This window comes from Carassius gibelio, chromosome B6 (assembly GCF_023724105.1).
Source record: "Carassius gibelio isolate Cgi1373 ecotype wild population from Czech Republic chromosome B6, carGib1.2-hapl.c, whole genome shotgun sequence".
Classification (NCBI taxonomy): Eukaryota; Metazoa; Chordata; class Actinopteri; order Cypriniformes; family Cyprinidae; genus Carassius; species Carassius gibelio.
Window position 1 is genome coordinate 5,421,517 of NC_068401.1, and position 18,428 is coordinate 5,439,944.

At 35.0% G+C, this 18,428-nt stretch overlaps 1 protein-coding gene across 1 annotated transcript; it reads left to right on the top strand.

Moving 5' to 3' along the window:
• Positions 1-2,621: 2,621 nt before the first annotated feature.
• Positions 2,622-17,158, top strand: LOC127960275 (uncharacterized). The gene is made up of 8 exons (XM_052559913.1): positions 2,622-2,787; positions 11,422-11,490; positions 12,044-12,114; positions 12,237-12,317; positions 14,014-14,134; positions 14,731-14,783; positions 15,188-15,331; positions 15,433-17,158. Exons 1-8 carry the CDS (start codon positions 2,688-2,690, stop codon positions 15,607-15,609), a joined length of 816 nt encoding a protein of 271 aa, XP_052415873.1. The 5' UTR covers positions 2,622-2,687; the 3' UTR covers positions 15,610-17,158.
• Positions 17,159-18,428: the final 1,270 nt, after the last annotated feature.

Consider the following 18,428-nt stretch of genomic DNA (forward strand, 5'->3'; position numbering starts at 1 on the left):
CCCATAGAAACAAGCTTGCAGATTTGTTCTGAACAGGTTCAGCAAAGCAATATACAAAAGAATCCTAGGCAGGGGTACATAAGACACTTTATAATTGCTGCAGTGTCCCTGAGTTATTACTGCAACAGTGCAGATAAGCAACTGAATTGAGCTGACATTTCTATTACAATCACTCTCAAAGCAAGCTATATGTTCCTCTGACATTTTCTCCATTTGGGCTAATACAGGACTCTTACACAACTTTTAACAGCAATTTCCTTGTTGTTACAGTATGTTTCCTATAAGGAAGTGCCATTAAGGCAGTCGAAGTTGATCAAATCTACATAGAGTGCCAGGATGTGAAATAAAGAGTAGTGAACATTACCCAAATGCTTCAGAATGCTCATGAATATACTGAAACTTCCTCTCATTCAGAAGGCCTTATCAAACACAAAATGTGTTGTATTTCAGAGTAAAATAGATATTCAACAATAGGATGCTGGGGCATTCGAAATTGCATTAAAAAAAAAATTAAAAGGTAATGTAAGTTATTACACTTTTTAAGATTAGAGAGGACAACATTTTATCCTCTTAAATATCATGCACTGATGAATTATTCACAACAGGACCAGGAATATGCATTAAATTGGCCCCACTGCTGTACTGTGTAACCTCTAATCACACAGACCCGGGTTTGTTTCTCTAGGGTAGTGGCCTCCCTATGGCACTGTAACTGTAAATATGTCTGTAACACTGCTTACAGGCTCACGATCTGTGCTTCACACACACACATTCTGCCATGCTTCAGGGTAAGACAGCTAATCGTGGCTAACCTCACTCCCTTCAGAAGTTCCCTTGGTGACTGAATGCCTATGGGCTGTAATGCATGAAATCCATTATAGTCTCTTTGTTTTCATAAGCAGAAATGCAGGATGCTCTCATGTACGCTCTTACATCCCCAGCAGTACTTCCAGTTCCAGACAATCAACAAGATGTTACCACAAGACCTGGGACTTTTAGTGTACATTTTGTGCAAATAACAGATGCACCAGTAAGTTGAACTTAGGGCTATACTTTAAAATAGCCACAATTAAATCAAGCACAAGCCAATGTTCTTACAATGGAAAATAACAATCTATATCAGTTCAAAAATGTAGGGTCAGTTTACAACATTACAATGTTTTTATTTCAATAGATTCTGTTTGGGATTTCTTCTATTTCAATCTTAAAATATATTAAAATGGACAACAGTTAAATTGTTATATTAAACAATATTACTGTCTTTATTGCATTTTTCCATCATAAATGTTGCTTTGGTGATCGTACGAGAAAAAACTCTTACCAACCCCAATTTTTTTTAATGGTGGTGTTTATATAGAAATTCATTTAACTGAAATTGCTATTAAAAAAACAGTATAAACATCCGAGCGAGAAAACAGTGTCAGGCCCATGGAACAATACGTACTTTCACACCATCGCTTTGAAATATGACTTCCTGAACACAGCATTCCAGAATCACATTGCCATTCATCTCTTCTGCAAACATCTAATTAAATCCAGCCTCAATAACCAGAGATGGAATCTATGATTCCATTAAGTTTATCCAAAAAATATAATCATTATAGCAAGATGAATATGCAATATGAGGCTTTCCGTGAACAATGTTATTCCATGAAGTGTGAGAGGTATTAGGTATTGCATATTAATATTTAATTCATAGCAGTAAAACATAACTTTTGTTAAAGATCAAAAACATAGCTTGAATATGCATTTCAGTATTTAATATTATATATATATTGTATTTGATTGCAAACTGAAGTTGTTTTCAGAGCTGCAGTCTCCTATAAATGAATAAATGTGAAATTTTAAACAGCAGGGGTCAGCAATGTGTCCTACTTTCTTTACCCAAATGGAAACAGCCCGTAAAACAATGTCAACAAGTAATGCTTGCTTAATATGTAGCTACAGATTCTTGCATACACAAGATTTTAACATGGTTATAAGCACTAAAAGTCTTACATTGATTTATTATATGTTTATTATTACTTGAGGCACTTTGCTGAGTCTGAAAAGTATGTATCAACATAACACTAGAAACTGCAATAACACATTTCATTCTGTGGACTTGCTGCTGGAATGCTGTCTAAAACACTATTCTTATTTGAAATAGGGCAAAGAAGCTATTTATCATCCACTTTCAGATTTACATTGAGGAATAGAGGAGTTATAAAATACAATGTTTACATTAAGTTTTTCTCCAGTGCTTTACACAGATTTATGTACATTTAAAGTGGTCAAATACACATCGACTTACAAAATATCCACCCATTTTGTTTCTTTGTTACAGGACTGCTATAATATGTTTTTTATTTTTTATAATGTGAGTTTTCAGTAAGGCATCACAGCAAGCCGATAGAAGAATTTAGCACTGATGCTGTCTCTATTTTGTCTTAATTGTCTTAACTTCTCTTAAAAAGACTAAAAACATGCAATTTGAGCTACTTTGGATACAGACACTATACTCCATAATTACAACACAGCCCAGGGGAATGAAGAAACGAATAGAATAGAGAGGAACGGCTGAAGTAGAGAGTGGCAGTGAGTGAAAGAGCGAGGGGGAAGGGCCATGGCATTGGCTTTATCCCTTGTGTGACACTCACAGTGAAACACACCCAAACCTCACACACTCTCACACACAGTCACACCACATGCTCCAGGACCGTTCGCTCAGGATGGCCACTCACAGAAAATGCCCCAAAGCGTCAAATGTAGCTTTCTTAAGCTGTCTTTTTGCTGTCTTATTTCAAGGTGAGTACAATTTACTTCACTTCTGTTCTCCTGCAGATGTCTGGACACAACTTTGCATTACTCAAGATGTTAAGGGAGAAGCATGTAATGCATTAACATTTTGCTTTGAGAGGTCTTATCTACTCCTAAGTTTTAGTAACTATTATAAAGAAAACTTTTAATGTAAAAGTTTCAGCGCTTGCGATAATGGATGCACTTCTTCACTCCGCTCTGCTATTTCACTGTCTGGGAAGCTACCACACCCCTTTACATCACAGCAATACGCTGTAAATAAAGTTGATGAGTTTTCTCTCAAGTTAATGGCTTGGGATCAATTGATTCGCTCACTCCCACACAGTGTATCTGTGCATATATAATATCACCAGGTGGCTGTGTGTGCATATGTATGTGAATTAAAGAGTCCATCTGTTGTTATTCCATTAGGCATAAAGAGGATTTTGTTCATTTGGCAGACTATGAAGCATCCAGGTGTTCAGAAGAACCTGGGCGGCAAAAGTTGTGGACCGTATGATGTAATACATATTTCAAATGCAGTCAGAGATAGAAACAAAGACTCGTGTTAACATTACAAAACCACAAATAGCAGAACAGTGGTGGCAAATTATTTTCTGAATTGATATTTATTAATTATTAGTGCTGTCAAATGATTCATCGCAATTAATCAAGATTAATTGCATCAAAAAAAGATTTGGTTTACATCATATCTGTATGTGTACTGTGTATATAATTTACATGTATATTTATATTTTTTATATTATATCAATTATATAAATATTTTTAAAATATAAACAACATATTTTTGTTAAATATATAAATATATGTGTGTGTCTTTATATATACATAAAAATATACACAATATACATATAAAATATACATATTTATTATGTAAACAAAAACTTTTCTGTTGGATGCGATTAATCACGATTAATCGTTTGACAGCACTATTAATTATAAATATTTTCCAGTAAAATATCTAAACTTATTTGAGAGCCAAAATTGCAGTTAGATACATTTAATTTGATATTTGTTTTTAATTATTATTTTAAGCCTAGGTCTAACTAAATTTAATTTATTTATTTTATTATTTTATTTTATTTTAGAATTTATTAAGGTTTATAGCTTAATAAAACAAGAACATATTTTAAGTTATAAGCTATAAACCTTAACTTAGAATAATTTACAAATAACTTCTTGTTAAATTCTGTAGATTTGGGCTGTATAATTTGAATTTTAAGTAAAGAAAATAAGTAAAAATTATTCTATTAATTATTATAAATCCGTGCATAAAATTATATTTAGCCACATAAAAATGTTACATGATATTTAGTTATTTAAAAACACTCAACCATGCAATAATATGAGGAAATATCAATGTTTTATTTAAGGTTTATTATTTTATCAAAAATACTAGTAAAATATGTTTATTTCCAATGCAGATTTGGGGCAATGCATGCATTCTCTTGCATGCTCCAAGAACAGCTTTCACTCTCATTGGCTTAGGTCTCACAACTCAGTTATTGTAGCTTAAAGGGGTATGAGCTCTGCTGATAATGATGCTTTGGCAGAGAGTAAAGGAGTTGGGCTGCTAAAAGAGTGCCTAATTAGAAACATAAGAGTCTGTCTTTCCTCCATATGTTTGCTGCCCATTCATCGGGTGGAGACAATTTGGGCCCCACACTTGAGGAAGAGAGGGGCTGAGGGGTCAGAGGTCAAGGGGCATGCTGTTACAGAGGGGGAGAGAGAGCGAGAGAGAGAGAGAAGACGGTCCAAACTTACATTCCTCCTTCCCTGGATTGTTTGAGTCTCAAATTCCAGAACCCTTAAGGGAACTCTCAGTCTAGCAGCAAACGACAAGGCATCATTTAATCAAGCACTGCAAAACTAAACAGAATGTTCTACATTGATTTCTCAACCTCAGAGAGACAAAAAAAAATTATATATATATATATATATATATATATATATATATATATATATATATATATATATATATATATATATGATGAGATGATGATCTACAGTAGAAAAATGTAACATTTTCTAACATTGGGATGAAATTAACTTTTAAAATATACTAAAATAAAAAAACAGTTATTTTATTGTTATTTTATTTAATTGTAATAATATTTCACAATATTACAGCAGTTTTTACTATATGTTTGATCAGATAAATACAGCCTTGGTAAGCATATGAGACTTCTTTCAAAAACGTGCTAATGCTAAGGTGTTTTTGGTAGTTGTGAGAGCATTATTATGCACTTGATCCTGCGTTCTCAGTGGTTTCTGTGGCATTCTATGTGTTTAAAGACTGCCAGGGTGTTCTCAATGGTTGATAGGACATTCTAAGTGGTTAGTCACTTCTTGGGTGTTCTGAATGGTTGCTAGGGAGTTCTTAATGGTTGCTAGGACATTCTAAGTGTTTAGTGACTGCTAGGGTGTTCTGAATGGTTGCTAGGGTGTTCCTAATGGTTGCTAGGGAGTTCTTAATGGTTGCTAGGACATTCTAAGTGGTTAGTGACTGCTAGGGTGTTCTGAATGGTTGCTAGGGTGATTTTAATGGTTGCTAGGACATTCTAAGTGTTTAGTGACTGCTAGGGTGTTCTGAATGGTTGCTAGGGAGTTCTTAATGGTTGCTAGGACATTCTAAATAGTTAGTGACTGCTAAGGTGTTCTGAATGGTTGCTAGGGTGTTCTTAATGGTTGCTAGGACATTCTAAGTGGTTAGTGACTGCTAGGGTGTTCTGAATGGTTGCTAGGGTCTTCTGGATGATTTTGAGTGATGAAGTAAAAAGAGCTGGTCCCTAAGACTCTTTGACATTCTGGTTCACCTTCAAATGTGATTTTATTTTTGCCCACCAGGAAAAATGTTAAGTCACAAAAAAAATTAGATTTGAGGACATTTTCTTTGCTTTGATAGGCAAAAGTGACAGATGTACTTGAGACGGGGGTTGGAGGCATATGCTCGTGCATCTGCTGAGGTAAAGCTGATCTCTCATAGCAGCTGACGAACTGTCAGTGTTATCAAGTGTGAAGCAGGGCATGATGTAGCGAGCGTGCTGTCGGCTGCGAGAGAAACTGCGACGTGGGACCTCGCCAAGGAGCGTGAGCAGCCTCCAGGATCACAGTACAGATGTAGAACAAATACATACCCCTTTATAGACACCCACACCCCTTCTGTCTTTCTTTCCTCGCATGATAGGTTCCTTTATCATTCCTTCTTCCCTGTGGCTTAGAAGGAATCCATACTATCCCGTTATTCAAGCATTCCTGGGGTTGGAATTTCGAAACATTCTTTGACTGGAAATTCCCAGAAACTTTGAGGGAAGGACAGCCAGGGATAGTATGAATGAGAGATGTAACTTCCTGTTATGTGATGGGAAATATGGAGGGAATGGGGTGAAGATGAGTTGAGGAATGGGGGTGTGGGGGCAGATAGATGTAACATATCTAGAAGGGGGTTCTAGAAGGGGGTAGAAGGGGGTTGTAGAAATGTTCCCTATGGTTGTAAGAGGCTCATTTGTAAAGTTGGTGCAAGTGCCTGAGTGAACTGGCCTACATGTGTTTTTGTTTGTGTGGACAATTATTGACGTCAACTTTTCACCTTCAAAAAAACACATTTGGTAAAAAGAAGTTTCTCTTTCTGATGAACACAGATGTGCATAATTAGGAACGATTATACAGTAAGAAAAGGAGAAATGCAATCAATGTCAAAAAAAAATTACAAAGAAAGTTTTCATTAAAAACATTTTAGTTTTAATGAATTAATTATGCCTTGTAATGCACCTGATAATGCATTGTACAATTGTAATGAATAATTGCCTCCTCTTTTAATACATTATAACACTTATCAATTCTTTGTTATACTACTCATTTGATATTTGGTTATAATTATTTACAACTAGCTACAGATTTTATAATGCATTATACATAAAGGCTTTACGTGAAGTGCTACCAAAATTTTATTTCAGAGAAATAAATAAATAATCTTAATGTTCACCTAAAAAATGAAAGTTTTGTCATCTCTTTCATTCTTCTTCTTCTTCTTCTTATTTAAGGAATATTGAGGTCCAAAAAAATGAATGGATATTGAATGGACAAAATGTATTCTTTGTGTTCCACAGATGAAGTTCATAAAAGTTAGGAATGACGTAATCACCATGAGTAAAAGAGAGAATTTTCATTTTTTGGGTGAACTATCCCTTTAATCTGGTTTTCTTTAATTGTCTATTTTAGCCAGATATTCATTTCCTGTGACCCTGATGCTAACATTTTTCTACCACTGTTTTGAGATGCATTAAATTTGCACCACCACTCATTCTTGTTCTCATGTGAGCACAAATTCTTTTTTCACATCCCAACTGGGTCACTAATATCCCTTCTGGCAAACTGGAGCCATGCTTTCATATGATTCTTTGAGTAATGGACTCTATTGTGCCTTCCCTCTATACAGGCCACTGTTTTCAGAGCTATTGATATGGTTTAATTTATTCTGTTAACCACTTAACTATGTAGTGCCTTGAAAGTCTTTAATGCTTTCAAATAGTTTGTACATGATTCAGTTCAGTGTACAGTAGTTTGTTGGTAAAAATTACCAGTGCTCAGAAGTTGCTCTTTTACTGTTCTATTACTGTATGCATTATATATAAAATAATACATTTTATATTTTCTATTGCTGTAATAGGCTATAATATTATCCATTTCTATATCAAATCTATACAAAATGTCTAATACCTCTCCTACAAATATACACAAAATGACAAGTAAGCAATCGCTTTTGCTGTACAATGGAAAAACCTACAGCAGTCATTCAACAAGAAATTCATCAATACCAGTCACAAGTCATTGTAGCATTCAAAACAACACCAAAGATGCAATTAGCCTTTCACAAAGGTTCCACAAGTAGTGTACTGTTACTGTACTGTATATAAAGTTGCTGTCACCTCCAGATACAGTATGTTTTCTATCGCACAGGACAACATCTGTGATGGGCAAGTGTGTCAAATTCATTGTTAGCATGCCATCTCAGTTTTATCCTCCACACTCTTCTTTTGTTCTTCAATGGTCTAAACCCTATTCTTATCAAGAAAACAAAATACAAGATCAGTCGGCTATATGGCTATGTTTTTAGATCAGAACTTTGCCTTCTGGGCACTTTTAAAGCACAAGTTCTTTGATGTTTTTTAATGAAACTAGATAATGTTCTTCTGTGAAACCAATTTTTTTCTCACTTCCCCATAGTTTTCCTCTTTTTTTGCACTACTGTTCAAAAGAGGTCATTTATATACTTTTATCTTCTGAATAAAAACAGGTTGTGCTTTATCAGGATGGCTGACAGATAAACTTCATTAAAACCCATCTGTCTGTCAGTTGACAGGGAGGATGGAAGGAAGTGAAGCAGAGCAAATGATTCCAGCCAAGGATCAGTTTAGGGTTCTCTGTTTATCTTTGCACTGAAATATACCTAATAAAATGTTTTCGTTCAGCATGCTGTCCACTATGCAATGCAAATCTTTAAGAAAAAAAACCATAGGCAGCATTACATCCGTGTTTGTGCGTTTGTGCAGTTGCTCGGTTTGCAAGTGCCTCTAAATTAAATTAAACCATCAAAACAATACGCCTCTGAAATACCAGACACACAGAAACACACACGCCTTATACCACACACACTGGCACCGTTTAACTAATTCATAGGATGGGAAATAAACACAGCCATATCAGGCTGGTAGGAGCCCTGGGGGGGGGGGGGGGGGCGAGCGAATGAGTGAATACCGCTGAGGTGAGGTCATACTAGGAACGGGGGGCTCAGAGAAGCAGGAGGGTGGACTCTGGAGTAGAGGAGGAGGGGAAAACAAGATTTTAATGTGCCCATCTGTTGACTTCAGCTAATGGTGATGGAAACAAAACCCTTGGCATGAAATTAATCTGTAATGTCAGAAACCAAAGTGGTCGCTCTATCATAGCTCAGGAGTCTCAGAAACATAGGAAGATTTAAACAATTACAGGCATGCAGCTAGAACATAGAGCTACTATACAGTAGAGTTATAAAAACTCTCATTTTCATATTGAAAGGTTATACGGAAAACTCATGGCAAACCTGCACGGTTTAAAATGTTATCAATATCCCTTCTGAAGGTCTAGAGATTCATGTTTGGGTTCTTCCTCTCAAGACAAGAAGGTAAAAGTCTCCATTGGTTATTCATTTAATCTCATTGCTGGCAAGGATATATAACTGAGTTACTAAAGCGATATTAACCCAATATTAAATCACATTTGTGATTCTTGGAAACATGCAAAAACTGCAGTTCCCGTGGCTCAGTTTTAGAGCATTGCGTTAGCAGTGCAAAAGGCCATAGGTTCGATTCCCAGGGAATACACATCCTGGTAAAACAAATGTATAGCCTGAATGCACTGCAAGTTGCTTTGGAAAAAAGCTTCTGCTAAATGTGATTTCTTTAGTCAGCAATGCTAATAAAATGTCTTGCAAGTGACAGAGTTTTGATAACAAACAATTTACTGTTTTAGCACCTAAAAATTTCCTGGTTTAAATCTTTTCACTATATCAGCCAGTTACTCATACATTGGAAAGTGTATTACACAGAAGTGGGATGTAGGCTATTATTCTTGGGAAGCTACATAATCCTGCTTATAAATCTTATTTACAAAACACTTAGGGATGATTTGACTAAACAGTTATGCCTCCACAAACTAACACTCAAACCCGGTTAAAAGATGGGGAATTGCATTGTGCAAATTGCATTCAGAGTAAATTTTTGGCAGAGTTTGCACCATTACTGATTTGCATAACTCTTTTGGTCAATACAAAGAAGCGCATGCAAATAAACCCAATTCATGAACCCAATTCGTGAATTTCCCAGTGAAACTTTAGAAAAATCTAGATGCTAGCATTAGGATACAGTTAAATGTGCTTTTCCTGACTTATAAATATAATAATACAAGAAGAAGAATTTCATCCAAGAGAGAAACACTACCATATCATATAATTACTTCTCATGGCTATTTAATTTACAGGCAAAATAAAAACATGGGAAATCTAATTTGCTGACTACCAAAATGTTGAAAAATGTCCAAATTTGGTATATGATCAATCAAAAGATCTATTAGAATTAATTGGACTGGTGAACTTGAGAATACTTTGCTGCATGCTCAAGAGAATTATGCAAATTATGCTAAATAATCGTTTCATTATAATGGATGGAACGGGTGTCTTAGAGCGCACTAAATCATTCTGACAGTGATCTGACTCAGTACTGCCTCGCTTTAGGTTTCATGTGTATCATGCTGAGCGCTGACACATGACCGAAGACAGAAAAAAAAGCTCTCTCTAAAATAGAATCACTCCCTTTATTCAAAACATCTCTAGCAGAAAATCACATAAATCACATTTTTCAGCACATAATCATGTGCAAATGTGAAATGGCTCCAGAAAGACAGAAATAAGAGTCTTTTATTTCCTCTTTCCATCTCCCTGCCTCCTTTCCTTTGACTATTGTTTCCTTTGTGTTGAGGCAGGGATGGGGTCAGAGGTCAGGACCTCTTGTAGCAGGGAGGAGGAGTGAGGTTACGGTTTTATTAGCTCAGTCTGTGCTGATGTATCCATGCTCAATTAGTCTATTAATTACACACAGCACATTTCACTCATTGATTCGAACCAGTGCAGCCCTTGGCAGAGCTGTTTAGAAAATAAGTCAGTGTTCACTCCTCTGGCTCTGAAAAACATTATGTAATTTAATCGACTTGAACCAGAGTTAAGCACGCTAAGCAAATGCTCTGAATTTCAAAGACAGAGTTGTGTACATTTTTGCTTCTCAATTCAATTAGTTTGGATGCGGCCAATTGAACACAGTCAGTTACAGTACGGTGTCATTCAGCTCTCTAGTCAAACCAGATCCAGCTTCATCAACTACAGGACCAGCAACATTTTAAAGGAAGCACAGGAGATATGACTGAATAAGAAAAATGTTTGCCAGCCTGATTCAAAAACATAAACTCTATGGCTCAATGTGTTGGCTCTAACATGAGTTTATAACTCATACACAACAATGATTGTGGGTGATGAAGACAGAAAACAACTCAATTAAATAGATGGGTGGGGGAGAGAAAAACTTTCACTGAAATGCTAATTGGATTCGAGTCTATGGAACACTGCCAATGCAACAATATCGGGACGAGATTTTAAACAACACTACACAATATTAATGATTTACACTTCAGTTAAGGCTTATTAATTCTAATAATTTAATCTAACTAGACACATTTCCAAATAAAAAATGTAAGCGGTGGGGTTAGTAAGGTTTTTTTTTTTTATGTTTTTGTAAGAAGTCTCTTATTGACACCAATGATGCATTTATTCAGTCCAAATCACCATTAAAACAGTCATATTGTGACATATCATTACAAATCAGCATCAAGACACTCCTTCAGAAATCTTTCTAATGTGCTAATTTGCTGCACAATGTAAAAGTCTTTACTTGGGCAATTAAATTCATCCCTGCAGCTCAGATCCCTCCTTCAGTGCATGCCTATTGTGTATCTTTTGCTCATTTAAAAATTTTAATTAGACTGAATATCATGACACTTTGAATGCACCCTGCTAACATTTACCTTAAATTTCAGCTGTGATTTGTGATGCAGTCCGTGGGGATGGTGACCCGTTCCTTCCAACAGAAAAGGTGCAAAGCAAAGGTAAAAAATAAACTAAAGGAAATTAACCCATGTTAAACTCAGCAAAGACATAAATGAAACATTCATATATTAATGAATTAATAAAGATGCTATTTGGTCATAATCCTTCTCTGTAATTAAAAGCATGAATCACATTTAATTCCTTTTCCTGTGTTTTCCCTTGAGTTTTGAGCTGATAAGCTTCATCAGCAAGCAAAAAAGCAAGAAAAATATCTAGGTATTTAGAAGCAAAACAGGTGATTCTGTTGTTTTAAATGACATTACACATTTAAGTGTGGTTTATATTAGATGTGATATAATAAATCCATTTGTACAAATATGTGTGATCTATATAACGAGCCGACTGGTATAATATATGCTTTTTCTGAAGTCTAAAAAGTAGAATTTACCTCACTAAATTATGACCATGTTCTTCACTTTCAAAAGTAAATTGTATTAGAAAAACAACTCTTTATGACTATGGCCACAATACTTGGACATGTAATAAGTACATCTCTCACAGAAGATCCTCAGATCCAGATTGTAATTTTACCCACCATATCATTTGATTCAGAGACGCCACAACCCAAGACCACTGAGCTAACTCCAGAACAGACCGACCCAAACCCAGCTGTCACTTCTAAGGTGGGGACACTCCATACTGTACTTCAGAAAACATCATCAAAGGATTAGTTATTTGTCAAGCTCCATCCATTATGTGTAAGGTTAAGAAGAACTTCTAGTGTTTATTTGTATTTATTTTGCAGGGCAATGTGGTCTGTGTGGATAAAATACCTGTGCGATACAAATATGATGTGCAGCTGAAACTTAAGGCCTCCTCCACATGTGTAAGTACTGGTCTGGATTTATCCTGTGATAATTGAGCAGAATCTGAGGGGGGGGGGGGGGGGGTATTATATAATAATAGCAGTGTAATAATAGATTCTAGATCCATTCTGGCTAGTTTAAAATGGGGGGGTTGAAATTAGGTATACAGTTGGAAAAGCTTTAGTTAAACTATAGAGACCAAAACAGACCAGTAGTACTCAAAGTGATTGTAAAAAAATGTTTCCAAGGAACAAGGTTGTGAGTAGCACCCACATGTCAAGATAAGAATACACTATATATATATATATATATATATATATATATATATATATATATATATATATATATATATATATATATATATATATATATATATATATATATATATATACATACATACATACATACATACACACACACACACACACACACACACACACACACTATTGTATCAAACAAAAAGAAACATTCTGTCAATGGCATTTTGATTAAATAAATTAAGGCAGTTTTTATGACCATAACATTTTTGCATTGTATTGTTATATTCATGACAGTTAAGCACTTTCCCCAAATTCTCATTACAATAAAGCCATAAAATCTATAAATTGTACACTATTATATACTTACAAAAAATGAAATAAAAATTTACATTCAAATTGTAAAGCACCTAGACATAATGCTATAATTTGTTACATTAATATACTACATACTGATTTAAACTAAAAAAAGCATTGCATTAATGTAATAAAATAAAAATTATTAAAAAAATATTACAGTAATGAATATTGTCTGAAAACAGTGTAAATTGTGAACAGTGATCAGCATAATCTACAGTAAAAAGAGTCTTGAGTCACAGACAAAACATAGAGAGACTGAGAAACATGTCTTCCTTTTACCAATAAGCAATAAGCCAAGTCTTTTTATAAGTCACTCTATAGAGACCCTAAAAAGGGTGTTATGCCGTGTGCAAATCTAAGGTCTCACTGGGTGGACCTGTCAGAGGGCTTGTGGCCTGCACATCAATGGCATTCCATTACACTCTATGGGCGGCGGCGGTTCGGCATTCACGCCAGGAACTCTGCCAAGATACACACTCTGGCCTCTAGGTTTAGTTTCAGAGCCAGTAAAGAGAATCTACTACTACTAGTAAAATAGAAAAAAACAGCATCATGAATGACTTGTGTGTATGTAGCAGCATTCATGTCTTCAGACTTCAACCTGCTGATTTCAGCTCAAATTCAGAACATATCTGAAACTTATTTTAACAAAAAAGAAAAACATTTGTTTAGCAAGTGAAGGAAAGTGATTTAAACTGCTTGTCATTTTGGAAAGTTTGCTCAGTTTATTAGCATCAGAATTATCTATTCTAGTGATATTATTCTAGAGTTAATCATAAGGGTTATGATCAAAATGGCATACTTTTATGGGAATGCTATTGGCCAATGTTTCCTTGGAGAACTGTGACTGAGTGAATGGGGAGGCTGTTGCTAAGAGAGAAAACCTGAACATACAGGCATCATATTACACCACATTCCAGGAAAGAAAGAAATATGAGAGAGAGAGAGAGAAAGAAAGGGGAGAAAAAGAGAGTAAGGCTTAATGCATCACTCTGCTTTCTTTTCATCATGTTTACATGTTAAATAACCACACACAAACTCACATACACACATATATGCATTTGTCCTACACTTATTCAAAAACTCTTTCATCCAATAGGAAGAGACTAAAGTCAGGATACAGAGTGTTCTAGAACATCTCTGCGGTGAAGACTGCAAACTTGAAATCTATCAGAAAGACCAAACGGATGAGGTCATCGTTTATGGAGACAGCATTGAAGGTTTGTATTGTCTTCTTTTTGTTGGTTTTACATTTGTCAAATATAGAAAATGTACAGCAAAAACACTGCGATCGATTAAATGAAATCATCAGATTAAATTATCAGTTAATTAAAATTCATGTGTGAAATTTACTTGATATAGAGTAAATAAAAAAGGATATATTATTAAATATGATAAGATATTTAAATCTAATATTACAGATATGAAATACAATATAGATGACATTTCAAACAACCATCTATCCATCTTATAAAGCATTAAATTAATATTCTTTGTAAAGCCAACATTCAACGTACAGTATATCTGATGATTCAAGTTAAAAAAAAGTAAAGCCATTGAATTTCTTTGAATTTCAATTCATTTTTACATATTCAAACTATGAAACTTCTACATGCTGTCTACACCTCACTTCAAAATCAGAAATTAAACTGGAATTAAAAAATGTATTGCCACAAAAAATACAAAAACAGTATAAATCAATAAGTGACTAATATGGGTGTATGTTAAATATTACAGAACAACCGGAATAAAATCTGTCATTATTATTTTTTATTTTTTTCTTTGTATTTATTTGTTTATATTTTGTTTCATGAAGCGGATCCTGAAGGAATGGCTGGGAAGTTCAACAATGACAACATCACAGATAAGGTCAGCAATGCTGAAAACTTTGTCATGTTATCAAGTAAGCAATGTGAAAAAGAGGGAAAACACATAACGAAGGAAGTGGATCCTGTACATCTGCTTTCAGGATTTTGTATAGCAGTGGTTTAACACAGTGTTACTCCCAGATTCCCGACCATATGAATAATACACACCCTGTTATGCCTCTGAATCAGAAACACTGCATATTTTACCATGCGGTTTAATTGAGGGTTAAGTTAGGCTGAAGTATGACTGTAACTCATTTTAAGGGTAAACAGCTGTGCTGGCAAAGCAGATTAACACATTTCACATACACCTAATTCCACTTAATTCACAAAGCTACAAAACCCAAAAAAGAACTGCATCCAGGTCAAAAAGGCTAACATGTTTTGGAATTGGTCTGTGTCTAGGTGGAAGTAGAGGAGGCCGTGTTGGGCCATCGCTCTAAAATTGTCCTGATCTCTCTTCTGATAACGGGTTTGCTTCTTGCTGCTTTGCTAATTGCTGGATACCTTCTAAAGACAAATCGGGGACAATCGAAAGGGCTACGACTGGTGAGTGTGACTATCTAATCACTGCACATTCCAAATGGATCGATAGGGTTGAGGTCGGCTCAATGCTCAGCATATCTATCCAATGTCTCGTCTCAATCAAGGCTGAGGACTCCTTTCAAGTGGATCAAGAGAACCAAGGCAACACACTGCTGTCTGTGGCTCCTCTGCCTCAACAGGAGCCTTTGGACAAGCCCATCATCAATGGAGAGTCTCCAGAATCTCCCCCCACCAATGGACACTCCGCCACCCAGACACAAGTGGCCGATACTCCGATGTAAGCGACTCGGAGTCCACATCAATCCATCGACCCAAACATCATGGGTTATCAAGCGCAACAGCATTAGGTGTGATAAAAAAAAAAGATGAGGTTGAGAAAAAACAGTGATGAAAGTACGAGAAACTCATGTGAAAAGACTGATTGCTAGACAGCCTTTTAGATGAAAGAACCAAATCCGTTCCAGCTGAGCCTGAAATGTTAGCTGATGAATAACAATTCAGAAACCACATCAGTTATATGCAAACATTTACACTTTTAAATATGTTTGGACTCCACCAGTGTTTTGACGCATTCTCTTGAGAGCTCCCATGTTTAAGGAATTTGTAAGCTGGATATAATGAATAGGATTTGTATTATATGTGTAGAAGAGACAAAATTTGAAGTATGTACAGTATTCATACTAGAAAAGCATTCTCAAGTCTACAACTGCTGCTCTACATAGTGTTGCTGGTTACTAGCATGTTCGTTAACATTATGAACAATACTTTTACAGCATTTATTAATCTATGATGATGCCCATTTCTTTATATACAAAATGATACATTTTTAATGTATCAAGTAGTATAAATTAACATTAATGTACTATGAATGAATATGAATTAATTAACATTAACTTTGATTATTAAATGCTATAAAATTGTTCATGTCAACGTTGTTCATGAAATCGAATTCATTAATGTTAACGAACTGAAACTCATTGTGAAGTGTTATTCTTAAATGTTTAGGGAGTCAGAATAATAACTATTTTCTGGATTCAACAGTTCTTAAAATTAGGATTCTTATCAGATAGAATAGGGTTGGTTATCAACTCTGGCCTTTCAGTGTAGCCTCATTTTCAATCACCTTTATGTTAGCATTTTGCATTTTCCACCCTTGATTTGATTCATTTTGGTAATTTACAGGATGCTTATGCATTTCAGACTTTTTTGCATTGGGCAGATGCTTTTATCTAAGCAACTCTTGCATAAATACATTTAATCAGAATGCATGTTCCTGGAAACTGAACTCAGGACCTTGGAATTTCTAACATTATTCTTTACAAGCTGAGCTGAAAAATGTGTTATACGCAAAGAGCTGTAAAGTGGGATCTCATAACAAAAGTACAGTTAAAACGCTTTGAGTATCAGACATCATGCACTCACACACATCTTAATGGTAAAGACAAAAAAACCATCAGAACAAATGACAAATTTCACTTTTACTGTTTGTGTAATTGCATATATTTTTATACAAAGTATATTTTATACTTTTTTGGTTTGGTGTGTCATCTAGACATTCAGTTAGTTACTCAGTGGGGTGGGGGGGGCATGAAGATGTAGGAATATTTGTTTAGCATGCAGAAGTGTATGTGAGTGAGTTCTTTTATTGTTTTGTTTGTCATATTTCATTTATTATGGAAAAGCCACATTTCTGAACTGCTAGAGAACAAAGCAAAATTTTCATCTTTTTTTACAGAATATCAAAAGTTTAGTTTTTTTTTTTTTTACTGTATCTTTCTTGATCTTCTGAGAAATCTGAAAAAAATAATAAACTTTTGTTTGGGTCACATTTCACTTTATTTAAATGAATTCCAACAAATTCACATGATTTATCCCAAAAATCAACAACCAAATGTTCACACTCTCCATCTGGGCCAGATAAAACACTTGAAATGTATGAATATACAATATCTTGCTAATTTTCAAGTTCATTAAAAATATTACTTCAGAGAAGAATCGACATTGCAACTTTCCACCTAAAAAATTCATAATCATAAATATTGTAAATCTTTGGTTTTAATGGTTAAGTAAACAAGTAAATCTACCGAGGCTACTACAAAGAAAACACTAGTAAGGCAGTAGTCATGTCCCCAGGGCCACATCAAGATTGCTCCGTGCATGAGATTTCAGTGGATTCTCACGGTCGTGGGATCAAGTGAAGTGTGTTAAACCCTCTGTGGAGCCTCACAGTTGAACATTTTGAACTATGGTATTGTATATTTTATATATAGACAGGGCTGGAGAAGTTGAGTCTCCAACCACCAGATGAATTCAACAACTACAAGAAAAAAAAGACCAGCACTGCCATGGCAAAATGAAGGCGGAGCTGAGGTTTCCCTCTAACAATGAACCAACCAATCACTGTCAAGAAGGGGGAATTCAGAAATCATTAACATTCAGAATCAACTTTACCCAGTGACAACCAAACAAATTAACAGGAGCTAGAAAAAACACCAATTATATTTCTAAAACCAGCATAAAGAGATACTTATTTACAGTACCTCTTAAGAATAAAATATAAACTGCATGTGGAGGATTTTACAGTTATCCTAAAATGTGAAATACGAGTCTGGTATTAAATTAAATACATAAAAAAATACTGTGTGGGCCATGTCATGACATCAAGTTGTTTACTTCTTTTATTTATAAATCATTTACAGTCACCAACGAATAGTCGAAATACCATGGAGCTAAATAAAGACGTTCAGTCAGACCCAGCTGCATGCTTCAGATGTTTAGTGGAAGAGCTAGCAGAGGCACGCTAGTGACACCAGATCTACATCACACTCTTCTGCAAAATCAAGTAAAGGGCTTAATGAATTAATAAGATAATAAGAGACAACCTAATACTGACTTACATTTTGTTTTAAAACACTGGAAATACTGCAGTACATTCATCTGTAAAAATCATTACAGCAACACTGATTTTTAGTTTTAGTTTAGGTTGTTACACCTGAAAAAAAGTTTTACAAGTTGTATAGAATAATATTTAATTAACAAGACCAACTATCTCTCAATCTCTGTTCTCCACAAGACTGAAACAAGACTAAAACCTTCCCAA